This window comes from Leucopleurus acutus (genome assembly GCF_964270905.1).
Source record: "Leucopleurus acutus genome assembly, chromosome: X".
Classification (NCBI taxonomy): domain Eukaryota; kingdom Metazoa; phylum Chordata; class Mammalia; order Artiodactyla; family Delphinidae; genus Leucopleurus; species Leucopleurus acutus.
Window position 1 is genome coordinate 112,337,617 of NC_139148.1, and position 22,938 is coordinate 112,360,554.

The 22,938-nt window shown below is 38.6% G+C and overlaps 1 protein-coding gene across 6 annotated transcripts in view; it reads right to left on the minus strand.

The window, feature by feature from the left end:
- The window catches only part of ENOX2 (ecto-NOX disulfide-thiol exchanger 2), a 283,748-nt gene that overhangs the window by 30,283 nt on the left and 230,527 nt on the right, over positions 1-22,938 (minus strand). For all 6 annotated transcript variants that reach the window (XM_082864650.1, XM_082864649.1, XM_082864646.1 and 3 more), the window contains 4 exons: positions 20,946-21,152; positions 12,247-12,480; positions 9,811-10,023; positions 7,969-8,075 (listed from right to left, as the gene is read on the minus strand). In XM_082864650.1, coding sequence (XP_082720776.1) covers positions 7,969-8,075; positions 9,811-10,023; positions 12,247-12,480; positions 20,946-21,152 — 761 coding nt within the window. The remainder of the gene's footprint in view (positions 1-7,968; positions 8,076-9,810; positions 10,024-12,246; positions 12,481-20,945; positions 21,153-22,938) is intronic.

A 22,938-nucleotide genomic window follows, 5' to 3' on the forward strand; every position in this document is an offset into this window, starting at 1 on the left:
AGAGAACAATACAAATTTATCAAATCTGAAGAACAGAGAAACTAACTGGAATCACAGAAAGAGAGGAGAGATTAAATGATTCAAAATATTTGAAGAAAAAATAGTTGAGGATTTCTTAAATTTGATGAAATATATTAATCTATATATTCAAAAAACTCAGTGAACCCCAAGCAGAATATGTGTGGAAAAACAGTATGTCTAGGAACACCATAGTCAAGCTGCTGAAAATGAAACATAGAGAGAAACTCTAACTCTTTAGTTAACTAAATTTATTGTGACAATCATTTCACAATACATGTAAGTCAAGTCATTATGCTGTACACCTTAAACTTATACAGTGCTGTATGTCAATTATATATCAATAAAGGAAAAAAGAGAAACTTTTAAAAGCAGCCAGAAAAAACCAACATATTATAAACAGGGGAAAAACAATTTGAATGCTTTGATTTCTTTCAGAAACAATAAAGACCAGAAGTTAGGGAAACAATTCTTTAAAGTGCAAGAAGAAATAAAAATTATCTATTTATTCAGAATTCTATATTCAGAGAAAAATTCTTTCAAGAATGGAGATGAAATAAATATATTTTCAGACAAATGTAAATGCGAGTATTTCTCACCCAAAGACTTGCACTATAAGAAAAGCTGAAGAAAGTTCTTCAGGCTGAAGGGAAGTGCTACCAGATGTAAACACAGATCTGCAGAAAGGCATAAAGAACATCGGAAATGATTGAGATCACACTGGAAAAGTCACTTTTTCAAAAAAATCAAGCATGAGAACTCCATTTTGGAACAGCTTGCAATCATTTAAAGGCCACTTAATGCCTGTCAGAGGCTCCTCAGCAGTGAGCTGAGAATTCCTTGCCTAGGTTAGCTGCACTTGGGCCATAATACAGAAAATGTGCAAAGCCGTCTGGTAAAAATTGCCTCCATTTAGGGAGATTATAAGTATTTTAAATGGATTTCTTAATAATTAATGCTACAGTTAATCACTATCTCAACTAATATTCTCCTTTTTTATTCCTTTTATCAGGAAAAATAATGATTTCTATATCAAGTTAAGTTTACACTAAATATAAATAAAAGTACCTATTAAAAAGTGAGCTATTCAGTGTTATCACTGAGAGTTAAGAAGTAAAGGAAAAATAGAAGAAATAGAAAATAGAAATACTATCATAGGATCCCTCAATGTGCTGCAGAGGCATTACTTAAAATAGAAGAAAATAATGACTTGTTTGAGAAAAATGAACTTTAAAGGACTGTGTCAAGAGAGACATTTGCTATGTCTTATTGCACAGAGAGCAATAAAGGAATTGCCATTTCTAAGAATTCATCCTTTCTCAGGAGTCTGGATTTCAGTTATCAAAGAGCTGTTACTGGAAGGGTGATCATAATGAGGTTTGACACTGGCAAATTCAAATATTGTACAACTTACTTCATCAGGAAAAGTTGTGGCTCTCCTAGCTGCCTAACAAAAATGTAGGCTGTCAGAGGGTATAAGCAGAGACCAACTCTCAATTCACAAACATGTTGTCTAACTCTGGGAAAGTTTAAATTGTGTTTCTCAGAAGAGTAAATTGTTTTCCTTCTAGGGAAATGTCCCAGGGCCGGAAGATCTAACTGATAGCTAAGACATGCTCTGTAGCTGCTCAGCATCCGCAAAGCATCTTTTCTGCTTCCAGCTGGGCAAGAAAGCATAATCTCTTCTTAGGAGTATAAAATGTTCAATAACTAAGTAATACAGCTTATCTAGAGATCTTTCACACCTTCAGAAAATCCCTAGAAAAATAACGGACCTATGGGCAAATTTTACCTCAATGCCTCAAAATACTTCAGAAACAAGAGTTACCAGTTCTTTTAGCTGATAATGAAATGAGGGTAAGAAAAACTAGGGAGAAGCTTGCTCTAAGTATTCACCAGGCAGGCAAAGTGGCAGAGCCTAGAGCCCTCTAACTAGACAATCCTTCTTAGCTACAGAGAAACTAAGGTCCGTACCATTACTTTTTCTGTAAATATCGATACCAAGTCACATGAATGGAGATAAGGCAGAGAGAACAATAGAGGCTATAGGATACTATACTGCAATAAACTTAAGGTGAGCGTTCAGTAAATGACACTACCTCTAAGTAAAGCAAGTGAGATTTTAATTCTTTGAAAAGTAAAGCACTTGATATCTAAGATGCCTATTTTCTATATTCTCTGGTGGATCAAAAAAGCTCTACTTTTGGAATCAAATCCTAACAAATACCTTCAGAGCAAAGGACGAAAAGGTGGCATTTACCTAAGGAAGGCATTCTACCTAGCTTGGACACAGGAGCAGGCAACAGGAGGACTCTGAGCCACTGAAGTGCAGGCAGCAAGAGAAATAGCTGCCTCCCAGATCTGCCCCCTTTCCCATCCTGATAGTTGGATCCAGTGCTGAAGCCAAAAGAGTGGCAATGACATGGAAAAACATTTTCCAGAAATTTTCATTTGTAATTCTCTACCTGAAATTGACTGGGTCACATCACTGATAGAGTACATAAAAAAAGGTAAGATAGCCTTCCTAAAGTTTTTATACCACACTATTGCCCACAGTAGACCTGTGATATTTAATCTAAACAGTGAACTGTTAGTGACTTCTCAAAATGCATTATAATGCCTTTAAGTCTATTCTAGTGGTAACTTTTTGCGAAGCTTAGAAATTCATATATTGCTCCACAATGGAGGACAAAGCACTTTTAACATAGAATAAAACTGAAACCCTAGACAGAGGAAAATGCTGAAAAGAATCATTTTTGTACCAGCTGACATTTTTGATTTATCATAAAGTAGGCAAATCATAAATTATTGAACGTTAATTATCTAACTATATAGTTTCCAAAAAATTTATGTGGACTTAAATTCATCTTACTCATGTTTTATGATAGAAACATGACTATAATAAAAGCAAAGTTCCTTATGAATTGTGTAACAAAATTGTACTTACCCATACTTTGAAAATTAACAGGATACTCGGTGGGGAATGGGCCAGATGAAGGAATGGAAAGGAGCAGAGGATAGGAAGATAGCTCCTACACTTACACAGAAATTTGATTCTGAGATATCATTCAAGCCAATGAAGCAAAGCACAAACACAGGCTCTTAATCAATGTCTATTGTATGCTACATAATGGAAATACAAATTAGGTTGATCCAAATTTTGTTAGCATGGGGTTTGATGGCTGAAAGCCAATAGCTAGTGTTAGTGCAAATGGGTCCTAAAACGAGGGTATGCAGATACCTTGAACATCTATCTGCAACCAGTTCTTTGGGGTTTGGAATGATAGGCCTGGAAATCTAGAAAGTTATTTTAGCAATCACAGTATTTCATTTCACGAGAATGCTAGTACGTAATCACCATGTACCCTTTCTTCTGGTCCAATGGTATAAAAATCTCACATTAGGGAGAATGCAAGGGAGTTTCTTGGTGCCTACTGCTATGGCTCTAGCTTCTTATATGCCATCCAAAGTTTAACTTGTAATCTAGGCCAGGATCTCGGTAAGAGAAACACACAGGTTTTGAATGATTCTATAGAAAAAGAGTTCCCACAACACAGCACTGTCAGTAAAGTCACTGTAGATGCTAACTTTTAGTAAGGGGAGGGACTTCAGCCTTCTCTTATTTTTATTACCCTTTCAAATTGTATCAGCAGGAGCCTCACACACATGTAAATCAGGAAAGTAAACCAATGAAAAAGACTCATTATCAAACTAGTCTGCTTGGCAGATGCTACCAGGGTGAGTGCCTTACCTCCCTGAAAGTGGGGACCTTTTCTTCTTACTTTATAACTTCTCTCTCACCAGAGTGAGACAGTGTCTGCTGCTGGAAGCAGGATGACAATGAGACAAATAACAGGTACTTTGTGATGCGAGGAAGTCACCAGCTGGCTTATTCCCTGAGGCAACTGGTAGAAAAGGTTCAATGTCAGACCCTTCTACCTTGATGAAACCCCTAACTTAGGAATTGTAGCTTTTATGCCTAGGTCAAGAAAAAGTCAGTTTAGTTGATTAGGTCACTGAGATGCTCTGATTCTCAGTGGGGTGCTAAGAGGCGGTCCCAATTTAAGAGGACAGTTTTGTCACTTTCTACGGGATACCTCCTTTTAGTCCTCAGAGTTGCCTGTCATCAAGTGAAAGTACTCAGAGGTTAAAAAAAATTTAAAGCCATGATTTAAAGAGGTGCCAATATAGAGTAGAAGAAATCTTTTAGGTTTAGGGAATGCAATGGCAGAGAAAGGTCATGAGCTATGTTCCACTGTCAGTAGTTTTACTTATAAAGATTGAGGTATTCAGGGTAGACCTTAATTTAGTCCAATCCAACAGGCAGGAAGCATTTTTCTGGGTTCCTACAAAGTCTACAAGGCATATCACAAAACATGTAGTAAGTCATGCCGGCCGTGTGCTTTATCCTCATCAGTGTGCCAAGGAAGCTCTGCTACAATATTAGGTGATAGGGGGTACAGCTCTCAGCTCTCCACAGCCCTAGAGAAATGTCCGGCTTACTGGCATAGCTATCTTTACTGAGGAAGTAATTAAACTCAAGCATATACCCACCAGATAGGTAGGCTTGCTATATAACTACAGAGAGCCTTGATGAATAAAATTAATGGAGACTATTTTATTGCAAATTTGTTTACAAAAGGGTTGTGGCCTAGACAAGTCAGTTCTCCAACCAGAGGCTCCACTCCTCCCATGAAAAAGGAAATACTGTATCAGCAGGGCTTTCTGTAATGGGTGGGGCACTTCAAACAGCCTCTTCCACCCCCTAAAATGGATACATGTGTGCGTTGAAGGGAAGGTAGAGACTAATACTGCTCTGTTACAAATGGAAGACATATTGAGCATTTTTCTCTCAACTTTTATTTTTCTGAATTATTCAAACTAAATTAAGGATTTTGGATATTTTAAATTTAGCTGCTATGTGAAAAGATGCTCAATATCACTAATTTTTAGAGAAATGCAAATCAAAACTACAATGAGGTATCACCTCACACCAGTCAGAATGGCCATCATCAAAAAATCTACAAACAGTAAATGCTGGAGACGGTGTGGAGAAAAAGGAACCCTCTTACGCTGTTGGTGAGAATGTAAACTGGTACAGGTACTGTGGAGAACAGTATGGAGGTTCCTTAAAAAACTAAAAATAGAGCTACCATATGATCCAGCAATCCCACTCTTGGGCATATATCTGGAGAAAACCATAATCCAAAATGATACATGCACCCCAATGTTCATTACAGCACTGTTTACAATAGCTAAGACATGGAAGCAACCTAAATGTCCACCAACAGAGGAGTGGATAAAGATGTGGTACATATATACAACGGAATATTACTCAGCCATAAAAAAGAATGAAATAATCTCATTTGCAGCAACATGGATGGACATAGAGATTGTTGTACTGAGTGAAGTAAGTCAGACAGAGAAAGACAAATATCATATGATATTGCTTATATGTGGAATCTAAAAAAATGAATTTATCTACAAAACAGAAAGAGTTACAGATGTAGAAAATAAACTGACGGTTACCAGGGGGTTAAAGGAGGGGGAGGGATAAACTGGAAGATTGGGATTGACACATACACACTACTATATGTAAAATAGATAACTAATAAGGACCTACTGTATAGCACAGGGAACTCTACTCAGTACTCTGTAATGGCCTATATGGGAAAAGAATCTAAAAAATAAAAGAGTGGATATATGTATATGTATAGCAGATTCACATTGCTGTACACCTGAAACTATCACAACATTGTAAATCAACTATTCCCCAATAAAAATTTTAAAAACAAATAAATAAATTTAAGTGCTAAACTCCAACCCTCCCCTTGATCACTTTTGTTACCTTTTTAGCTCCCTGAGGGCAAAGATCATCTCATCCTGCATTGCCTGTCATGGTACCTGAGACAGAGAATCTGTTCAGTAAACGTCTGAATTGAAATGTTGAATTTTGTTCGTTGGGCTCAACGACATGAGGTAGCCCTAGCATCCTAAAATCATTTTGTGCTACACTAAGATAATCGGTTCCTTTTCTGATCCTAATTATTATTTTTTTAACAATTAAAAACTTTACTGGCTTTCTATGACCCTACCCTCCACTGGGCTGATGTCTTCAAGGATTTCTCCCTAGTGACTCAGAGATCCCTTTGCCGAGTCAGAACTGATGGCTCAGAGACTGTTTGTTTATGAGCAGAGGTGGGCTTATCTTCCTCTAATCTCTCTTCACGGTTCTCAAATTGTTGCCACACAAACTATGTCATGTATTCTCATGAAAGACAGAGGAATGGATTATTATCTTCATTTTATAGATTAGGTAACTGAGGTTCACAAAGATTAAATGACTGACTCAAGACCACAAGGCAGTTTATACCAGAGCACAGAGTGAAGAAGAAGAATTTCTAGGCCTGAATTGACCACTTACTAGCTGTATAATTGCATGTACATTGCTTAACATTTCTTTTTTTAAATTTTATTTTATTTTTGGCTGCGTTGAGTCTTCGTTGCTGCACATGGGCTTTCTCTAGTTGCAGAGAGTGGGGGCTCTTTGTTGCGGTGCACAGGCTTCTCACTACGGTGGCCTCTCCCGTTGTGGAGCATGGGCTCTAGGCCCATGGGCCTCAGCAGTTGTGGCACACAGGCCCAGCCGCTCCGCAGCATGTGGGATCCTCCCAGACCAGGGCTCGAACCCGTGTCCCCTGCATTGGCAGGCAGATTCTCAACCACTGCGCCACCAGGGAAGCCCACATCGCTTAACATTTCTATGTCTCAGTTTCCTCACATGTAAAAAATGGACACTCTACTTACTTATTATTCCTTATGGAGTTGTTAATGATAAATTGAAATAATACTATTTCTCATTTATATAGCATTTATATTTTCATACTGTCTACATATCTCTTATCTCATTTAATCCAGGTGAAGAAATAAGGACTGAGAAAGGCTGACTAACTTGCTCAAAGTCATGCAGCTATAACGTTGTCAGAGCTGAGATTTGGATTCATGTCAACTCCAAGTCCAAGGTTCTTTCCACTACACCACATCTATTGAGGGGCTCGCGTAGGTGAGCTAACCAATGTGAAAGTGCCTTATAATATGTAAGTTCCATACAAGTGCTATTTAACTATTAAGGAATATGACAACCTGCATTGATAGATATAATGGGACTGCTACTAGACTGGCAAAGAGGACTCAGAAACGAAGTTGAAAGAGTTGCTGCATACATAGATGGAAAGTTTCAGGGCTGGCTGGGTAAGGAAGCTACACATAGGAACAGAAGAACTTGAGGACTATGTAACACCATTCCAAAGGCACACTGGTGTAAACAAACCTCCCATCTCGGTTTTTAATCTCAGATTTAGAATCGCAACTTAATCACATCAGATATGTTCTAGTGTTATGCTAAAAATGTCACTTGAGCACAAGCAGAGAGGTGTGTGTCAATCTTAATTTGAAATCAGAGTCCTCTGTTACCTTTAAAGCTGCCACCTATAAAGGTGGCTGAGTGGGTTTGATAAAGGAAGTTCAGAAATTTCAGTGCTCCAATGTAACACCAGGCAGCTTTCAGCCTCAACTGTCAAGATGCTCTAATAAATGTAAGACAGCCCTAATATTACTAACACTAGATGCACAGGTCTGTAATTATTGTTGTACCCAAGACTAGCTAGCTTAGGGAAGTAAACTTATTAATGATCGCAGCTACATTTTCACTACTAAGGTTTCCATCCAGCAGAATGCATTCAAGACAACATGTGCACATTTATTACCCTTTTGGCAGCAGGTGGTCTGGACACAATGACAGGCTATAGAACATGTCTCAGTGTTTCATTAGGGCCTTGTTGTGGCCATGGGAGCTTGACACTATTTAATTCTAGCTAAACTCCAAATCAATAACTTGTTAAAGAAAGAAACTGTCCCCCTGAGGGGCTACCAGAGTAAAAAGTTACTAACCTCAGCTTGTTTACACCAAACGCTGATGTTTTTACGCTGGGCTTTTGTGAAGTGGTCCCAAGCCTTTTGTTTGGAGGCAGAATGGTACACAGCTACTATCTGCTCAACTGTAGCATCAGATCAACAGTTGAATCAGCATCATCCAGGGATGGCAAAAGAGAGGAGAAAAGAAATAAGAGAAGCATTAGGCTTAGTGTGTCTCCTATGACACTACTGGACTAGAGCTGTGCTAAAAAAAAAAGGCTATGTGTATTGGTGTACCATGAGTTTAAAGGGGACGCAAAGGCAAAGATATCAATATACAGAAAGAAAAAAATGAATTCTAGAAGGTTTAGGGTGAAATGGTGACTAAAGTTTTTTAATATAGGTAGTCTGTATTCATTCAGGCAGGAGAGGCAAGAGTCATGGTGAATGTGATTTAGCACTATTGACCCTGCACAACAGGACAGCAAGTGGTGAACTGTACCAGCTCCTTTTGACCACTGGCTTCTTAAACTAGCCTTTCAGAATGAGCCTGGATGCTTCATTTCAATGGAATCCATCTTTTTATTATTCTGAGGTATGTTTAACCAGAAGCAACAAATCAGAACCTAAAATGGATGGGATCTATTTTAAGTCTACCTAGATAGGCTTGTTGACTGGAGAAACACAAGTTTTATGGAAGAATAGTGTGTAAGCACAGTCCTAGGGAGTATTTTTTCAGGGTCGCTTAAAATGTCAAATGAGGAAATGTGTACAAATATTCGGGGGCTTTATCACAATCAGTTCAAGAGAAAGAAAACTTAGTCATGACTTTTTTCTGGGGAAAGAAAAAAAGGACAAGATCCTCTGCCTGGCTAGGTGTTCACAGTAAGAAGATTCAGAGGTGTTATTTCTTTCTTTACAGCCCTGTTTGTACCCTGTCTACTAATGATTTAAGGATTTATATTCCCATGATGCTTGCTGCTCTCTTTTTCTATTTATTCTGAAGCCCTAAAAACATACGCTTTCTCTTCCTGGATTCCATGCCCATAGATACTTTCAAAATAGAAATGGAAAATGAAACAACTCCTCCTTAATCCCATTTATGTATCAGTCAAGTATGAGAAGAGTGGGCCATAACTGTTTAAAAGCAAAGTCATAAAACTGTACCTCTGTTCCTAATGTGAATACAGTTTCTTACTCAAAAGATAAGAGTTCATAATTTTATAATACGGTGAACTAAAAACATTATTTGAGAATTTTTCTGCTCATTTAAGAGACCTTGGATAGGTTTGGAGTGGTACTAATTTTTGAAAATGGCTATTTCAGTGGCTTCCCATTCCCTCTCAGTGTCTACTGACATCCAGTAAAGGAAATGTTGAAGAAAGGAAACTAAAAACAAAAGGTAGAAGTAGCAAATTTGGCTTTTATTCAATTACCTTGGGAAATATAATTACATTTATCCCTGAAATGGAATACCTGAAAAGCATAATGATGCAAATCTGAAGCAAAGAAGCTTACAAATCCTGATGCTACATTCTAACTTCAGCAGTGAAATACCGAATTTTCCACTGGAGCCTGAGGCTGCTTGTAACTTACTTTGAGAACAAGCGGAAGTAAAATCACAGGATTGTGGTCTAAGCGTCAGTGTTTCTAAGGAGCTGAAGTAGATATACCACAGAAAATGAACATAGGAGGTGCGCACATGATTCCCATGAAACCAGAGCTCAGGCATTTGGCAATATAAGGAGAGCACAAGGCAGAAGAGGGCATTCCTTCTTGACACAGGATGGCTCTGGAGCCCTGGCTCCTGTGTAGAGAGAGTGATGACTAAGTGAAGTGCCCTCTCACCCTTCTGGCAGAACTATGGCTTCCACTCACATTGAATGAGAATTCCAGAAAGGGCCTGCTTGAACTTCTCCTTTGCTTCTTCCATGTCTTTCTCATGGGCAGCTTTCTCATTCACTAGGCGGCGGACGTGGCTGTTGGCCGACTGGATCATGGAATAGAAGTTGTTGGCGCTGCGACGGTTCACCTCTCCTCGCTCAATCCAGGTAAGCAAGGTCTGCACGGCTTCTGAGAATTTGGAATCATCTGAGAAAAGAGAATTTATTTTTAGAGTCATCAAAAGTAACCAAATCTCCATCTATTTTCCAAACATGCTGGTAAGGAGGCCACCATGGCTTTTTGGCAAAGGTTGTGAAATGAATTAATTGCAGAGGGTGAGGAACCATGCATGCACACGAGTGCACACACAGGCAGCAGGTGAGCAGAGAGACTGAAAGAATGAAAGATTCCAAAAGTAGGCAGATTGGTTGTAGTCTACGAAGAATTTTCAGAACAAGAGTATTTCTTCTTTTCTTAAAGTTTTCTTTACTGACATAGTTTTCACATATTGCAAATTTCTTAACCTCTGTGTGTGTGTGTGTGTGTGTGTGCGTGCATGTGTGTAATATATAAATTAGCAGTGAGAGAACTTCAGAATTCTACAATCTTATTTTTTAATAAGCACAAGTAAACTTGAGCCTTGAGCTTAACTTGCATTTGACAGTAACTTTATCCTGGATCCATGGAATTAAACCTTTGGAAGGAGGCTTAAGAAAGAGTTAAATGGCAATTCTTTAGGTATAAACACTTACACCTTTGACTTTTTGTAACATCACTCCTGCATCCAGTCCAGCCCCAGGCCTACCATTCAGTCCCAATCACAATCTATTTTGATGTAATTCATTCTATTTCTACATTTCGCCACATCCTGTTTCTCTTGCCTGAGGAACCATCCATGTAGATTTCTACAGCTAGTTAGGAGTTACTCTCTGATGTTAAAATAGTAGTCTCTGGTTCAGCTTCCAAAGCCTCTGGTTCAGCTTTCTGAGATAGCCACTTACATATTCTGCTGTTAAAGACTCCTGAGAGGGAGAGTCCATTAGCATCCCATTGAAGGCCCACTGTAGGACTCCACATCCCTCTCTAGCCAGGAACCCTTATGTCCAGTGGAACCATCTCTCACTGTAATGTCAACTTCTTACCACTTGCCTTTTTAAGTGCAGATGTGTAATGAGAGGTCAGCCTCACCGTTATAGCAGTTTTCATTTCATTACTTACATACAGTCTTTATGTTTATGCTCAGTTTTTAAAAAAATTACTGATGTATAGTTGATTCATTGATGCTTACTTTTTGCTTGAGTTCCACACAACCAGAAAATTCATTTTTTTTATAAAAATTCAAACTGAGCTGTTTGGTCTTATGTGAACAGTTAAGTCTTGGACCTGGCATCTTACCAATGCTTTCAGCCTTTCCAGCTTTTCAAAGTGTACCATTATTTCTGTGTCTCTACTCTGGACTCTATGTTTTCTGCTTTTCTCTTATAGGAAGACAAATCAATCCAAACAAAGGATTTCTTTAACGTGTGAAACCCTTAGGCTATAAGGTGCAAACAAGTTTGGTGAATGAGACCTATTTGCAAAGGGGGAATTAGCAGCATCTTGCTGAGCCTAGAGCACAAGAAGCAAGGAAAATTCATACTGTTAGAGCTGGGTTGGTGTCACCAATAAGATCAATGGGACACCAGCACTCATCCAGTAAAATCAACCATACTCACAGAATGAAAAAACTGGATTTGAGCTACTAACACAGGAGACCAGGCAAGGCAATTAAGGTTAAATTAGCAAAATGGCTCTGAGAGTTAAGCAAGGGGAACAGGAATCAAAACTAAAGGGAAAGCAGTCTGATTTAGCAATGTCTGGAAGTCTCTGTAGTTACTGTGTGAAATAAATGTGTGATTAAAGGAGTCCTCTTTTAGTTGGTAGTAGCTACGTCTTTGAGTAATCTAAGAAGAATGTATACTGTAACTACTCTGGCCCTCCATTTTCTCATCTATAAAATGGAATTTTATCAGAGTTTTCTGAGGTCACATCAAGTTCTATTGTTCTGATTTATTCTGACTTAGAATTCAAAACTAACTTGCTATCCACAATGAAATGGGGTGGAGGTGCTTACAGGTCCCAAGTCATGGATCACAGCTAAAATTCTCTGATGTGGAAAAGTGGGAAAAAATTGTTTCTTTCTAGTCACCTGATGTATGGAGAGAAAAAGTAACTTGAGACAGTGAAGGATCACAGACACAGGTGGGAGGGACAAATTTTTGGCTCTTGAATTACTAGGTACACCTTTCTAACTGCAAGGCTTCAACACAAGAAATGCTTAGAATCCCTAGTGGGAAATTCAAGGATAACTGTCAACAATACAAATATATTTATTACATTTCTCCAAAGAAAAGAGTTCTTTTAATCACAAAACTCGAGTGTTTTGTATACCTTTTAGTTTTTCAGCAACAATGCTGCATTCATGATCTGAATAGTGGACCACTGGAGGTGGGGATGGTGGGCGCAACCTTTCTTCTTCCATCCTTCTACGGTGGCGTTCCTCTCTTGCAAGCATACGCTGTTTGCATTCCCACTCATACAGGTCATCTCGAGCCTGTGCAAAATCAACATGAAGTCTACCTGTGTCCTTTTTGTCAGTGCTAGAGCCCAGGCGAATGCGGTAACCTAAGTGCACAAGAGGGAGAGAGAGGAGAGAACAAGAACAGCCCAGTGAGTGAGCCACTGTAAGTAGCTTTTCAAGTTAGGTACTTCAGATGCAGTCACAGCAGTTTCCAGGGACCACATAACCCCAAATTCTCTCCCCACTACTAGCAAGGAGAACATTAAAGACTTGGATTATAGTCTCTATCTCTGATAATAGTTTATTATTCCATGGTTGGGTCAGTCTTATTCATAGGAGTTTCATTTCTCCATCTGCCACCTTACCTGTGACAGAGGGAAGCTCTGTGGGTAACTGTATCAAGAATAAGCTTTATGTGGCACCATGGGCTGGAAAGAATGCAAAAGGTGGCCTCAAATTGTGGTGTCTTTGGATAACTTCAAGAGTGTCAGTCATCCCGCCACTCAGAATTTTGATAAAATTTAAATGTTGATAAAATTTAGATAAAATTTAAATAAAATCAATAAAATTTTGATAAATTTAAATCAGCTCGACATTTCAATCCCCCAAATTGCTTCCTAGATGTATCTGGTGACTTGGAACCATTTTGGAGGGGGTGGTGGAATAGATATAACGGGGAGTGGTATGTGATCTAGGTGACATATAATTTTGGATCCTTAAAAAAAGAGGTAGTATGCTTATAGTATACTGGTATAGGACTAGGATTCAGATAACCAGGATTCAAGTCCACACCTCCACTTTTGGTGTCAGTTATAGCACCAAAGTTAAATCTCTCAACAAAAAAATCAAAAAAAATTAAGTTTTTATTAACCTTTTAAGTTTCAGAAGCTGAGCTAGCTGCTTCCACACACATTTATCTCATTTCATTCTAAGCACAAGTTTGCAGGGTAACTCTTGCCTTAAACAAGTAAAAATATGGACAAAATGTATGAAACAATAGTTTTTAAGACATTGGACATTAGGCAATGAAGACAGAGATCACTAAGAGACAAGAACCAAATGAAGTGATCCCTAAGATTTCCCCAGCTTATTGCCTGGAGAGAGTTTCCAGGCCTCAGCACAGGGAGGGGAACTCAGGCAAAGCATGGTGATCTCCCTGAGTTGAGGAGATTGAACTGGGAATCCAGGGAGACTATGGCAGAGTACTGGAAGGAAGAAAGCTACACAGAGAAAGAACTTCAGAGATCTGAAGAGGGTCCTCCCCTATTATGTAGCTCAGTATTGATGTCTATCTATGTGTGAATTACCTAAGCATTAGAGGTAATAATCCCTGGAGCTCATACAGGGCTAGGACTATTTCCTTTTCACACCAGCCAGAGGAGAAAATCTAATAATTCAGAGAGCATTGGATAGAGTAATCAAAAGAGTTTTGCCTTAGTGAGGAAAAATTAGCCCTAGACTAAACCCTGCTCTGGTTCTGCTGAACAAAACTTAAAAACAAGACCTAAAAAGATAAAAAAATTTTCAAGTTACTTAACTGCATTCCAGAACAAAGGTCAAGAATACTTACAGGAATGAAAAATATTTGTCACCTGGTAAAATTCACAATGTCTGGTGTCCAATAAAAAATTACCCAATATGCAAAGAAGCAGGAAAATCATAATAAAGATAAAAATCAGTCAACGAAGCAGACCCAGAAGTGATGCAGATAATATAATTAATAGATAAGGACATAAAAACTATTATAGTTGGATTTCATATGCTTAAGAAGCTAGAGAAAAGATAGAACATATTAAGTAGAAACACAAAAGACATAAAAAAGAACCAAAATCAAACTTTTATAGATTTAAACTACAATGTCTGAGTTGAAAAGAAATCACTGGACAGGACCAATGACAAATTAGACATCGCAGAAGAAAAGATTAATGAACTTGAAGACATAGCAATAGAAACTATTCAAAATGAAATACAGAGAGAAAAAAGACTTAAAAAAATGAACAGAGTACTGGTAAGCTGTTGACAACTTCAAGGGGTCCAATATATCCCTAATTGGAGCCATGACTGGAGACAGGGGAGGGAATAGAAAAAATATTTGAAGAAATAAGGAAGGAAAAATGTCCAAATTTGATGAAAACTCAGATCTAAGAATTTCAATGAACCCCAAGTGGAAAACCATGAAGAAAATTATACCAAGGCACATCATAATCAAATTTCTAAACATCAGCAATAAAGAGAATATCTTAAAAGCTGCCATAGACAAAAGACACATTTTATGTACAGAGAAACAAAAAGATAAGGATAACATCATATTTCTTGTTGAAAACAATGCAAGTAAGAAGATAGTAGAGCAACATCTGAGAGAGAGAAAAAAAAACTGTCAACCTAGAATCCTACACCCAGAGAACATATCTTTTAAAAAAAGTGGAATAAATTTTTGATATGTACAAATGCTGAAAGAATTTATCAGGAGCAGACTTGCACTACCGAAAATGTTAAAGGAAATTCAATTACAGGGAAAATGATACCAAATGGAAATCTGGATCTATACAAAGGAAGGAAGAGCATACAAAACATATGATTTCATTTATATGAAAATCTGGAAAATGCACACTAATCTGACAGAAAATAGATCAGTGTTTGCCTGAGGAGAGAACTGGGGAGGGTTAGGAAGAAGGGATTACAAAAGAGGCATGAAGGAAGCTTTTGGGAGAGGTGTACATACTCATTATTTTGACTATGATGATGGTTTCACAGCTGTATGTATGTGTCAATAATATCAAATTGTATTTTTGAAATATGTGAAGTTCATTGTATGTCAATTATACCTAAATAAAGCTGTTATAAAGAATAATTCCCAGTCACACTAAAATATTCTTTTTAGAAAGAGGAAGAATAAATACATTTCATAAGTAAACTTTGCTAGGGTTCTTTAAAGTTTACAATGTACTTTCACACCCCCATTCATCTTATTTAATTATCTGAGCCATCAGAAAAATGGGGCTATTAATGATTACCTTGACTATTCTCCCAGGATTGTGGAGAAGATCAAATGAGAGGAGGAAATGAAACTTTTGCATAAACATACACAAGATACTGTGATGCTTTGAGGTGGTGCACTTTGTACAATGCCGGCTCCCAAAGGTGCTCAAACTCCAACAGAAAAAACAATTATGTCTACATTTCTAGCCCCTTTCTAAGGGATTTTTGTTTGTTTTAACCTCTTTCTTTTACAAAGTGGGAGAACAGCCATCCAATTCAGGAGTTTTCTAGCACGTGTAAACTTTCAGGGAGCAGGTTCAAATTTAAAGGGAAAAATTAGTTGTTTTCACATCACTGATTGCAATCTCCTCTCCTTTGGCAGCCGTGAGAATGTTTCCAGGTGGCTGTTACCAGAGAGCTGATTTCAATGACATTTAGATGGATACCTCCTGAGCAGCATGTCGTCTTTTATGTACAACTGTTCAGGGCTTTTCAAGACCTTTAAGTTTTTATTAAAATAGTCTATTGTGGAATGCTCTGTTATCATTGCTAAGGGCTGTTAAATCTTCAGTAGTTGGATTTTACAGCACTTAGCAAATGTAAAAAGAGCATTCTACATCTGCCTCCTCTTCTCCTCTCCCATGTTACCAGCCTAATTTTTCCAATGCTCATTACCTTTTCTTTGGCCTATTGCAACAGGTATCTAACTGACCTCCTCTCCTCTTACCCATTTTTATACAGAGCGGTCACATTAATCTTTCAGAAACAATCTTCTTCCTTGTTCAAGAATTTCTTCAACAATTCCCTATTATCTGAGAAGTAAAGACCCAACTGTTAAGCCTTTCAAAGTGTGCTGACGATGGATGTTTTCCCTCCTCCTTTCATGTCTACTCAGTACACAAACCACTACTTATTGTTTCCTTGAATGTTCATCAAAACCTACCACCTCTGTACCTTTGCTCATGCTGTATCTATGCCCCATTGTCCATATTCAAATGCTTTCTCTTTGTCAAAGACTTGGTCTAAATGCTACCTTTTACCTTGATAACCCCAGTCAGGAACCAGACAATTTCAAATTCTCTCTCTCTCTCTCTCTTTCCCCCTCCCTCCCTCCCATCCTCCCTTCCTTCCTCCCTCTCCTCTGAACTTCCATAACACTTTACCATACTTCTCGTACAGCACACATAACTTTCAAATGTCATTATTATTAGCAATGAGTGTGTCTTATCAGTGTCTTGAGCAATGCCAGGTTCTCAATGTTTCTTTAATAAATGAATGTATGACTGCATACTAACCCTGGGTTCATTAAAGGGAAGAACTAGGTTTAACTCATTTTCTACTCTGTACAACATTTAGCACAATAGCTTACACAAAGGAGATGTCCAACAAGTGCCTGTTACGTGAATGAAGATTCTGTAAAATGTCTAGCACTTGGACCCAATTCTTCCAAATTGTTAACCCTTAGGGAAGGGTTAGTAGTTAGGGAAGGAAGTAGTTAATTGTTCTATGCCCTTTCCAATTACTCTGTCTTCTGCCTTCATCTTATTTGTCCACTGCCCCATAAAGAAAAATAACAATTCAAATAAGCAAAGGATCAGCCATGAAACTTTATAATATTTACAAAGAAAATCATTCCAATTCCAATTGCCTCAGTCTCCCCAAATCTGAACTTTTACCAGGAACAAGTGACTTTATGCAGAGTAGTTCTTGCTATCTCCACTCCAACTACCATAGTATATAAGCCGCTATCACTTCTGGATTGGACTAATGCTATGGTTAGCTAACTAACCACTAGTCACCACACTTGCCCATACCCTTCAGTCCATTCTTTACCCAGAAGTGATATTTCTAAAATGTATATCAGATCACATCACCCTACTCCTTAAAATTCTTCAATGGCTTCCCATTGTATCCAGAATAATAACCTCATTACTACAGGCATAACTTGGAGATATTGTGGGTTCAGTTCCAGGCCACCATAATAAAGTGAATATCACAATAAAGTGAGTCACACATAGTTTTTGATTTCCCAGTGCCTATTGAAGTTATGTTTACACTGTACTGTAGTCTATGAAGTGTACAATAGCATGACATCTAAAAAATGTAAATACCTTAATTAAAAATACTTTATTGCTAAAAATGCTAACCTTCATTTGAGCCTTCAGTGAGTTGTAATCTTTTTTTTTAAATTTTTATTTTATATTGGAGTATAGCCGATTAATAATGCTGTGATAATTTCAGGTGCACAGCAAAGTGACTCAGCCATACTTATACATGTATCCATTCTCTGGATGGGGGAGTTTGGGGGAGAGTTGTAATCGTTTTGCTGGTGGAGGGTGTCACCTTGATGTTGATGGCTGCTGACTGACCAGGGTGGTGGTTGCTGAAGGTTGGGGTGGCTGTGGCAACTTCTTAAAATTTAAGACAACGATGAAGTTTACTGCATCAATTGATTCTTCCTTTCATGAACAATTCTCAGTAGCATGCAGGGCAGTTTGATAGCATTTTACCCACAGTAGAACTTCTTTCAAAATTGGAGTCAGCTAAGTTTAACAGCTAAGTTTGGGTAATATTCTAAATCTTCTGTTGTCATTTCAACAATCTTCATAGCATCTTTACCAGGAGTGGATTCCATCTCACGAAACCAGTTTCTTTGCACAGCTTTAAGAAGCAACTCCTCACCTGTTAAAAGTTTTATCATGAGATTGCAGCAATTCAGTCACATCTTCAGGCTCCACTTCTAATTCTAGTTCTCTTGCTATTTCCACTACATCTGCAATTACTTCCTCCACTGAAGTCTTGAGTCCCTCAAAGTCATCCATGAGGGTTAGAATCATGTTCTTCCAAACTCCTGTTAATGTTGATATTTTGACCTCTTCCCATGAATCACGAATGTTCTCAATGGCATCTAGAATGGTGAATCATTTTCAGAAGGTTTTCAATTGACTTTTCCAGATCCATCAGAGTAATCCCTATCTATGGTAGCTATAACCTTACGAAATGTATTTCTTAAATAATAAGACTTGAAATTTGAAATGACTCCTTGATCCATGGGCTACAGAATGGATGCTGTGTTAGCGGGCATGAAAACATTAACCTCCAGCAGAGCTCTTGGGTGACCAGGTGCATTGTCAATGAGCATTAATATTTTGAAAGGAATCTTTTTTTCCTGACCAGTCAGTCTCGGTAGTGGGCTTAAAATGTTCAGTGAACCATGTTGTTAAACAGATGTGCTGTCATCTAGGCTTTGTTGTTCCATTTATAGAGCATAAGAAGAGCAGAATTAGCATAATTCTTAAGGGCCCTAGGATTTTTAGAATGATAAATGAGCACTGGCTTCAACAGAAAGTCACCAGCTGTATTAGCTCCTAAAAAGAGTGTGCCTGTCCATTGAAGCTTTGAACCCAGGCATTGACTTCTCCTCTCTAGCTATGAAAGTCCCAGATGATATCTTCTTCCAATAGAAGGCTGTTTTATCTACAATGAAAATCTGTTGTGTAGTGTATCACCTTCATTAATGATCTTAGCTAGATCTTCTGGATAACTTGCTGTAGCTTCTACATCAGCACTTGCTGCTTCACCTTGCACTTTTATGTTATGGAGATGGCTTCTTTCCTTAAGCCACATGAACTAACATCTACTGGTTTCAAACTTTTCTTCTGCAGCTTCCTCACCTCTCTCAGCCTTCACAGAACTGAAGAGAGTTAGGACCTTGCTCTTGATTAGGCATTGGCTTAAGGGAATGTTGTGGCTGGTTTGATCTCCTATCCAGACAACTAAAACGTTCTCCATATGAGCAATAAGGCTGTTTCAGTTTTTTATCATTTGTGTGTTCACTGAACTAGCACTTTCAATTTCCTTCAAGAACTTTACATTTGCATTCACAAGTTGGCTAACTGTTTGGCATGAGAAGCCTAGCTTTTGGCCTATCTCAGCTTTAGACATGCCTTCCTCACTAAGCTTAATCATTTCTACCTTTTGATTTAAAGTGAGAGACTCTTCCTTTCACTTGAACACTTAGAGGCCATTGTAGGGTTATTAATTGGCTTAATTTCAATATTGTTGTGTCTCAGGGAATAGGGAGGCCCAAGGAGAGGGAGAGAGATGGAGGAGCGACCAGTTGGTGGAACAGTCAGAACACACACATTTATCAGTTAAGTTCACCATCTTAGATGGGTGCAATTTGTGGCACCCCAAAACAATGACAATAGTAATATCAAAGATTACAGATCACCATAATAAATATAATAATAATGAAAAAGTTAAAATTTCCCAGAATTACCAAAATGTGACACAGAGCCACGAAGTGACGAAATGCTGTTGGGAAAATGGCTTTGATAGACTTGCTCAATGCAGGGTTGCCACAAATCTTCAATTTGTAAAAAACACAATATCTGCAAAGCATAATAAGGCAAAGTGCAATAAAAAAGGTATGTCTGTATAGATTAAGGGACCAACATAATTTGGTACTCTTTACCTCTCAGACTTCATTTCCCTTCACTGCCTCTCTCTCATTTACTGTGCTCTAGTCATGCTTACCTTCTCTCCTCTGCTTGAACATGCCAAGTCCATTTTCATCTTAGGGTCTCTGACTTGTTCTTCCTTATTTTGGAATGCTTCTCCTACAGATGTTTGCATGGCAATCCCCTTCATATTGTTCAAATCTCAAATTCAAATGTTAGAGAATACTTGCTTTCCTAGCAACCCCAGGTATGTTAGCTGTTTTTATCTTCTTCATAGCATTTATTGGTACCTGATATTGTTTATATATATATCATATTTTGCCATCTTCAGAATGTAATATCCCTGATGGCAAGAATTTTGTATACCTCAGTCTTTGCCATATCCTCAGCAACCTAGCATTCTGATCATCAGTCAATAAATATTTGATAACTAACTGACTTCCATAGTTATTTTTGAGCATCTACTTTTGTACCAGGTTATGTGCTAGATGCTGGGGATTCAAAGTTAAATAAGACACAGTCTTTCCCCTAAGGAGTTCATTCTCTGTTGCAGGAGACAGAGGTAGAAAGAGACAGTTCTCATATGGTGTTACAGGTGTCATGCTAGGAGGAAGCACCAGGCATGGCAGAAGCACTGAGGAAGGGGTGCCCAAACCAGCCTGGGGCAGAGTGGGGAGACAAGTCAGGGAAAGATTTCTAGAACAGGTTATGATTGAGCTGGAGCTTTAGGGTATGAAGATGTGTGTATGGTGGGTGGGGGTGGAAAAGGTAATTCTAGTCAGAGGAAAGGGCATAAAACACCATGGGCACATTCTGGGAACTAGAATTAGTTTAGTGTTAGGACATGGTATGTGAAGGAAGGATTGGGAGATAATGTTGAGAGGTAAAACAGATAATCAAGGCCTTTAACACTACAAGTAAGGAGTTTTGGAGTTACCCCATAGGCAATTGGGAACTACTTAAGAACTTTTAAAGGAATACATCAGGTAGTAACATGCATTTTCCATCTATGAAGGCAAGAGAGGTTGCCATTAAGCCCAAACTTTAGCTGCCACAGGTGCAAATACACTGATCCCCAACCTCTGTGCTGTGCCTGGTGGGCACAATCCTCATGACTAAACACCTACCAGAAAGATAAAGGGCTTTGTCCACCATGTACTCCTCAGCAAAGCGAATGTGACAAAAGTTTTTTTTGCTCTTCCGAATGGCAATGATCTCTCCACACTGCTCAAACACTTCCACGATGATCTGCTCTGTACCGTTTTCAGGCAGGCCGCCCACAAATACTGTTTTGCATCCTGGTGGTCGTTCTCGGGTTGCAGGAGGTGGAAGATCTAAGTGTAAGTGCAAAAGTATTTGAAATTAAAATGTTTGCTTAGGACAGACCTCTAAGAAACTTAACATGTCCCAGAGACAGCCCTACTGTCCCCATCAGACTTCTGCCTAAGAGTCCCAGAAGCATGTGGCCTCCAAGATGCTCATCTCTGCTCCATAGCAAATTGGTTGCCTGACCCTGAGAATTATTTTATTCAGTGATTTGGTGATCGTGATGTATGTATACGGGATAAAGACTCACACCCATCTGTCTCATCAACAGTTCTTTAATTTTGTTCTTTACTTTTGTTGTGACAACCCAGCTATGCCCAATTTTCAGTCATTTTTATTAAGAAGACAATTAGTGGAAAGAAATCCCACTTGGTTTAAACTTACTTTTGAGAATTCTTAGAACCAACGTCCTTGAGAGAAGGGTTTGTTTAATTCAGTTTGTAGTTATTGTATTCTCCCTGTTCATGCTTACAGAAAGAACTGTTTCAGGATTAATTTGACAGTGAAGGGGTGAACATTTACAAAAATATTTACAGCTATCAGTATAATGTGGTTGACAAAGTCAGCCAGAGTACAGATCATCCCTTTTAGGTTTTTTGTTTTTTGATACCAGTGAGCTCTTCCTCAGATTCTTTGCTGGAGAAGTGAGGTCCAGAGCCAATCATGCAGCATTTAGAGGGAAAGTAAGCTCATCTGGGAAATCATTAAATAAAGTGAGATAAATTTGGCTGTAGAGTTATTAAAAACCTACTTAATGGGCTTCCCTGGTGGCACAGTGGTTGAGAGTCTGCCTGCTGATGCAGGGGACACGGGTTCGTGCCCTGGTCTGGGAAGATCCCACATGCCATGGAGTGGCTGGGCCCGTGAGCCATGGCTGCCTAGCCTGCGCATCCCGTTGCGGAGGCCATGGCAGTGAGAGGCCTGCGTACCGCAAAAAAAAAAAAACCCAAAAACCTACTTAATGAGATGATTCTCCTTCTGCTTAAAAAATGTGCTTTCTACTCACTTATACATAAAGCCGGTTGTATCTGCCAGCTCCTTGTTGCTGTTTATATGTAGCAAAGCATTTCCCAAGCAAAATCCTACAGTTCATAGCCCAACAAAACAAAGCATGATGGTCAAGGGTTTTCTAGTGTTGGTTTTGTATCTGCAAGGATTTATCTTGTGTAATCCGTTCTTCCCATTCAGCTCTTAACAATAATTCTCCCAGCTCAAGATTTGGAGAGCTTGACAACCAGTGATTACAGCTCACATGCAAAACTAAATCAGTTTCACTTGTAGATTAGGCCAAGGCCCCCACCTGATTCTTATCCAAGTTGGCAAGCAGATGATTTGAGAGCTGCCTTGGCTATTAGCATCTTAAGCTTCCTCACTTTGCTTATTAGTGTGGGTCAGAATAATCAAGTTCTCATGATGATCTCTTTCCCTCTATTTAGTCAGTAAAAGGGGTAGAGGGATTCAGGGAACCTACAAAATTTCTGTTAAAATTTTAAATGTCTGCAATTTCAAGAACTCACTGTATTGGTTTTTTATTCCATAGGAGAAGCTTAAAGGGAAAAGAAGATAACCTAGTGAGCAGGAATCTGAAATGTCTAACATTAGAGAGGTTATAGCTTTAGCCAAAAAGGGAAAAATGAGATCCAGAATCTCTTGAGACTTATACTTCTGAGTTTTTTAAGAACTGGAAAGGATTCTAGATATCACACTTCCAGTGATTCTCAACTCTGGTAGCACATTAGAATCAACTTGGGAGTCAAACAAACAATGCCTGGGTCTCACTCCAATGAGTCTGAT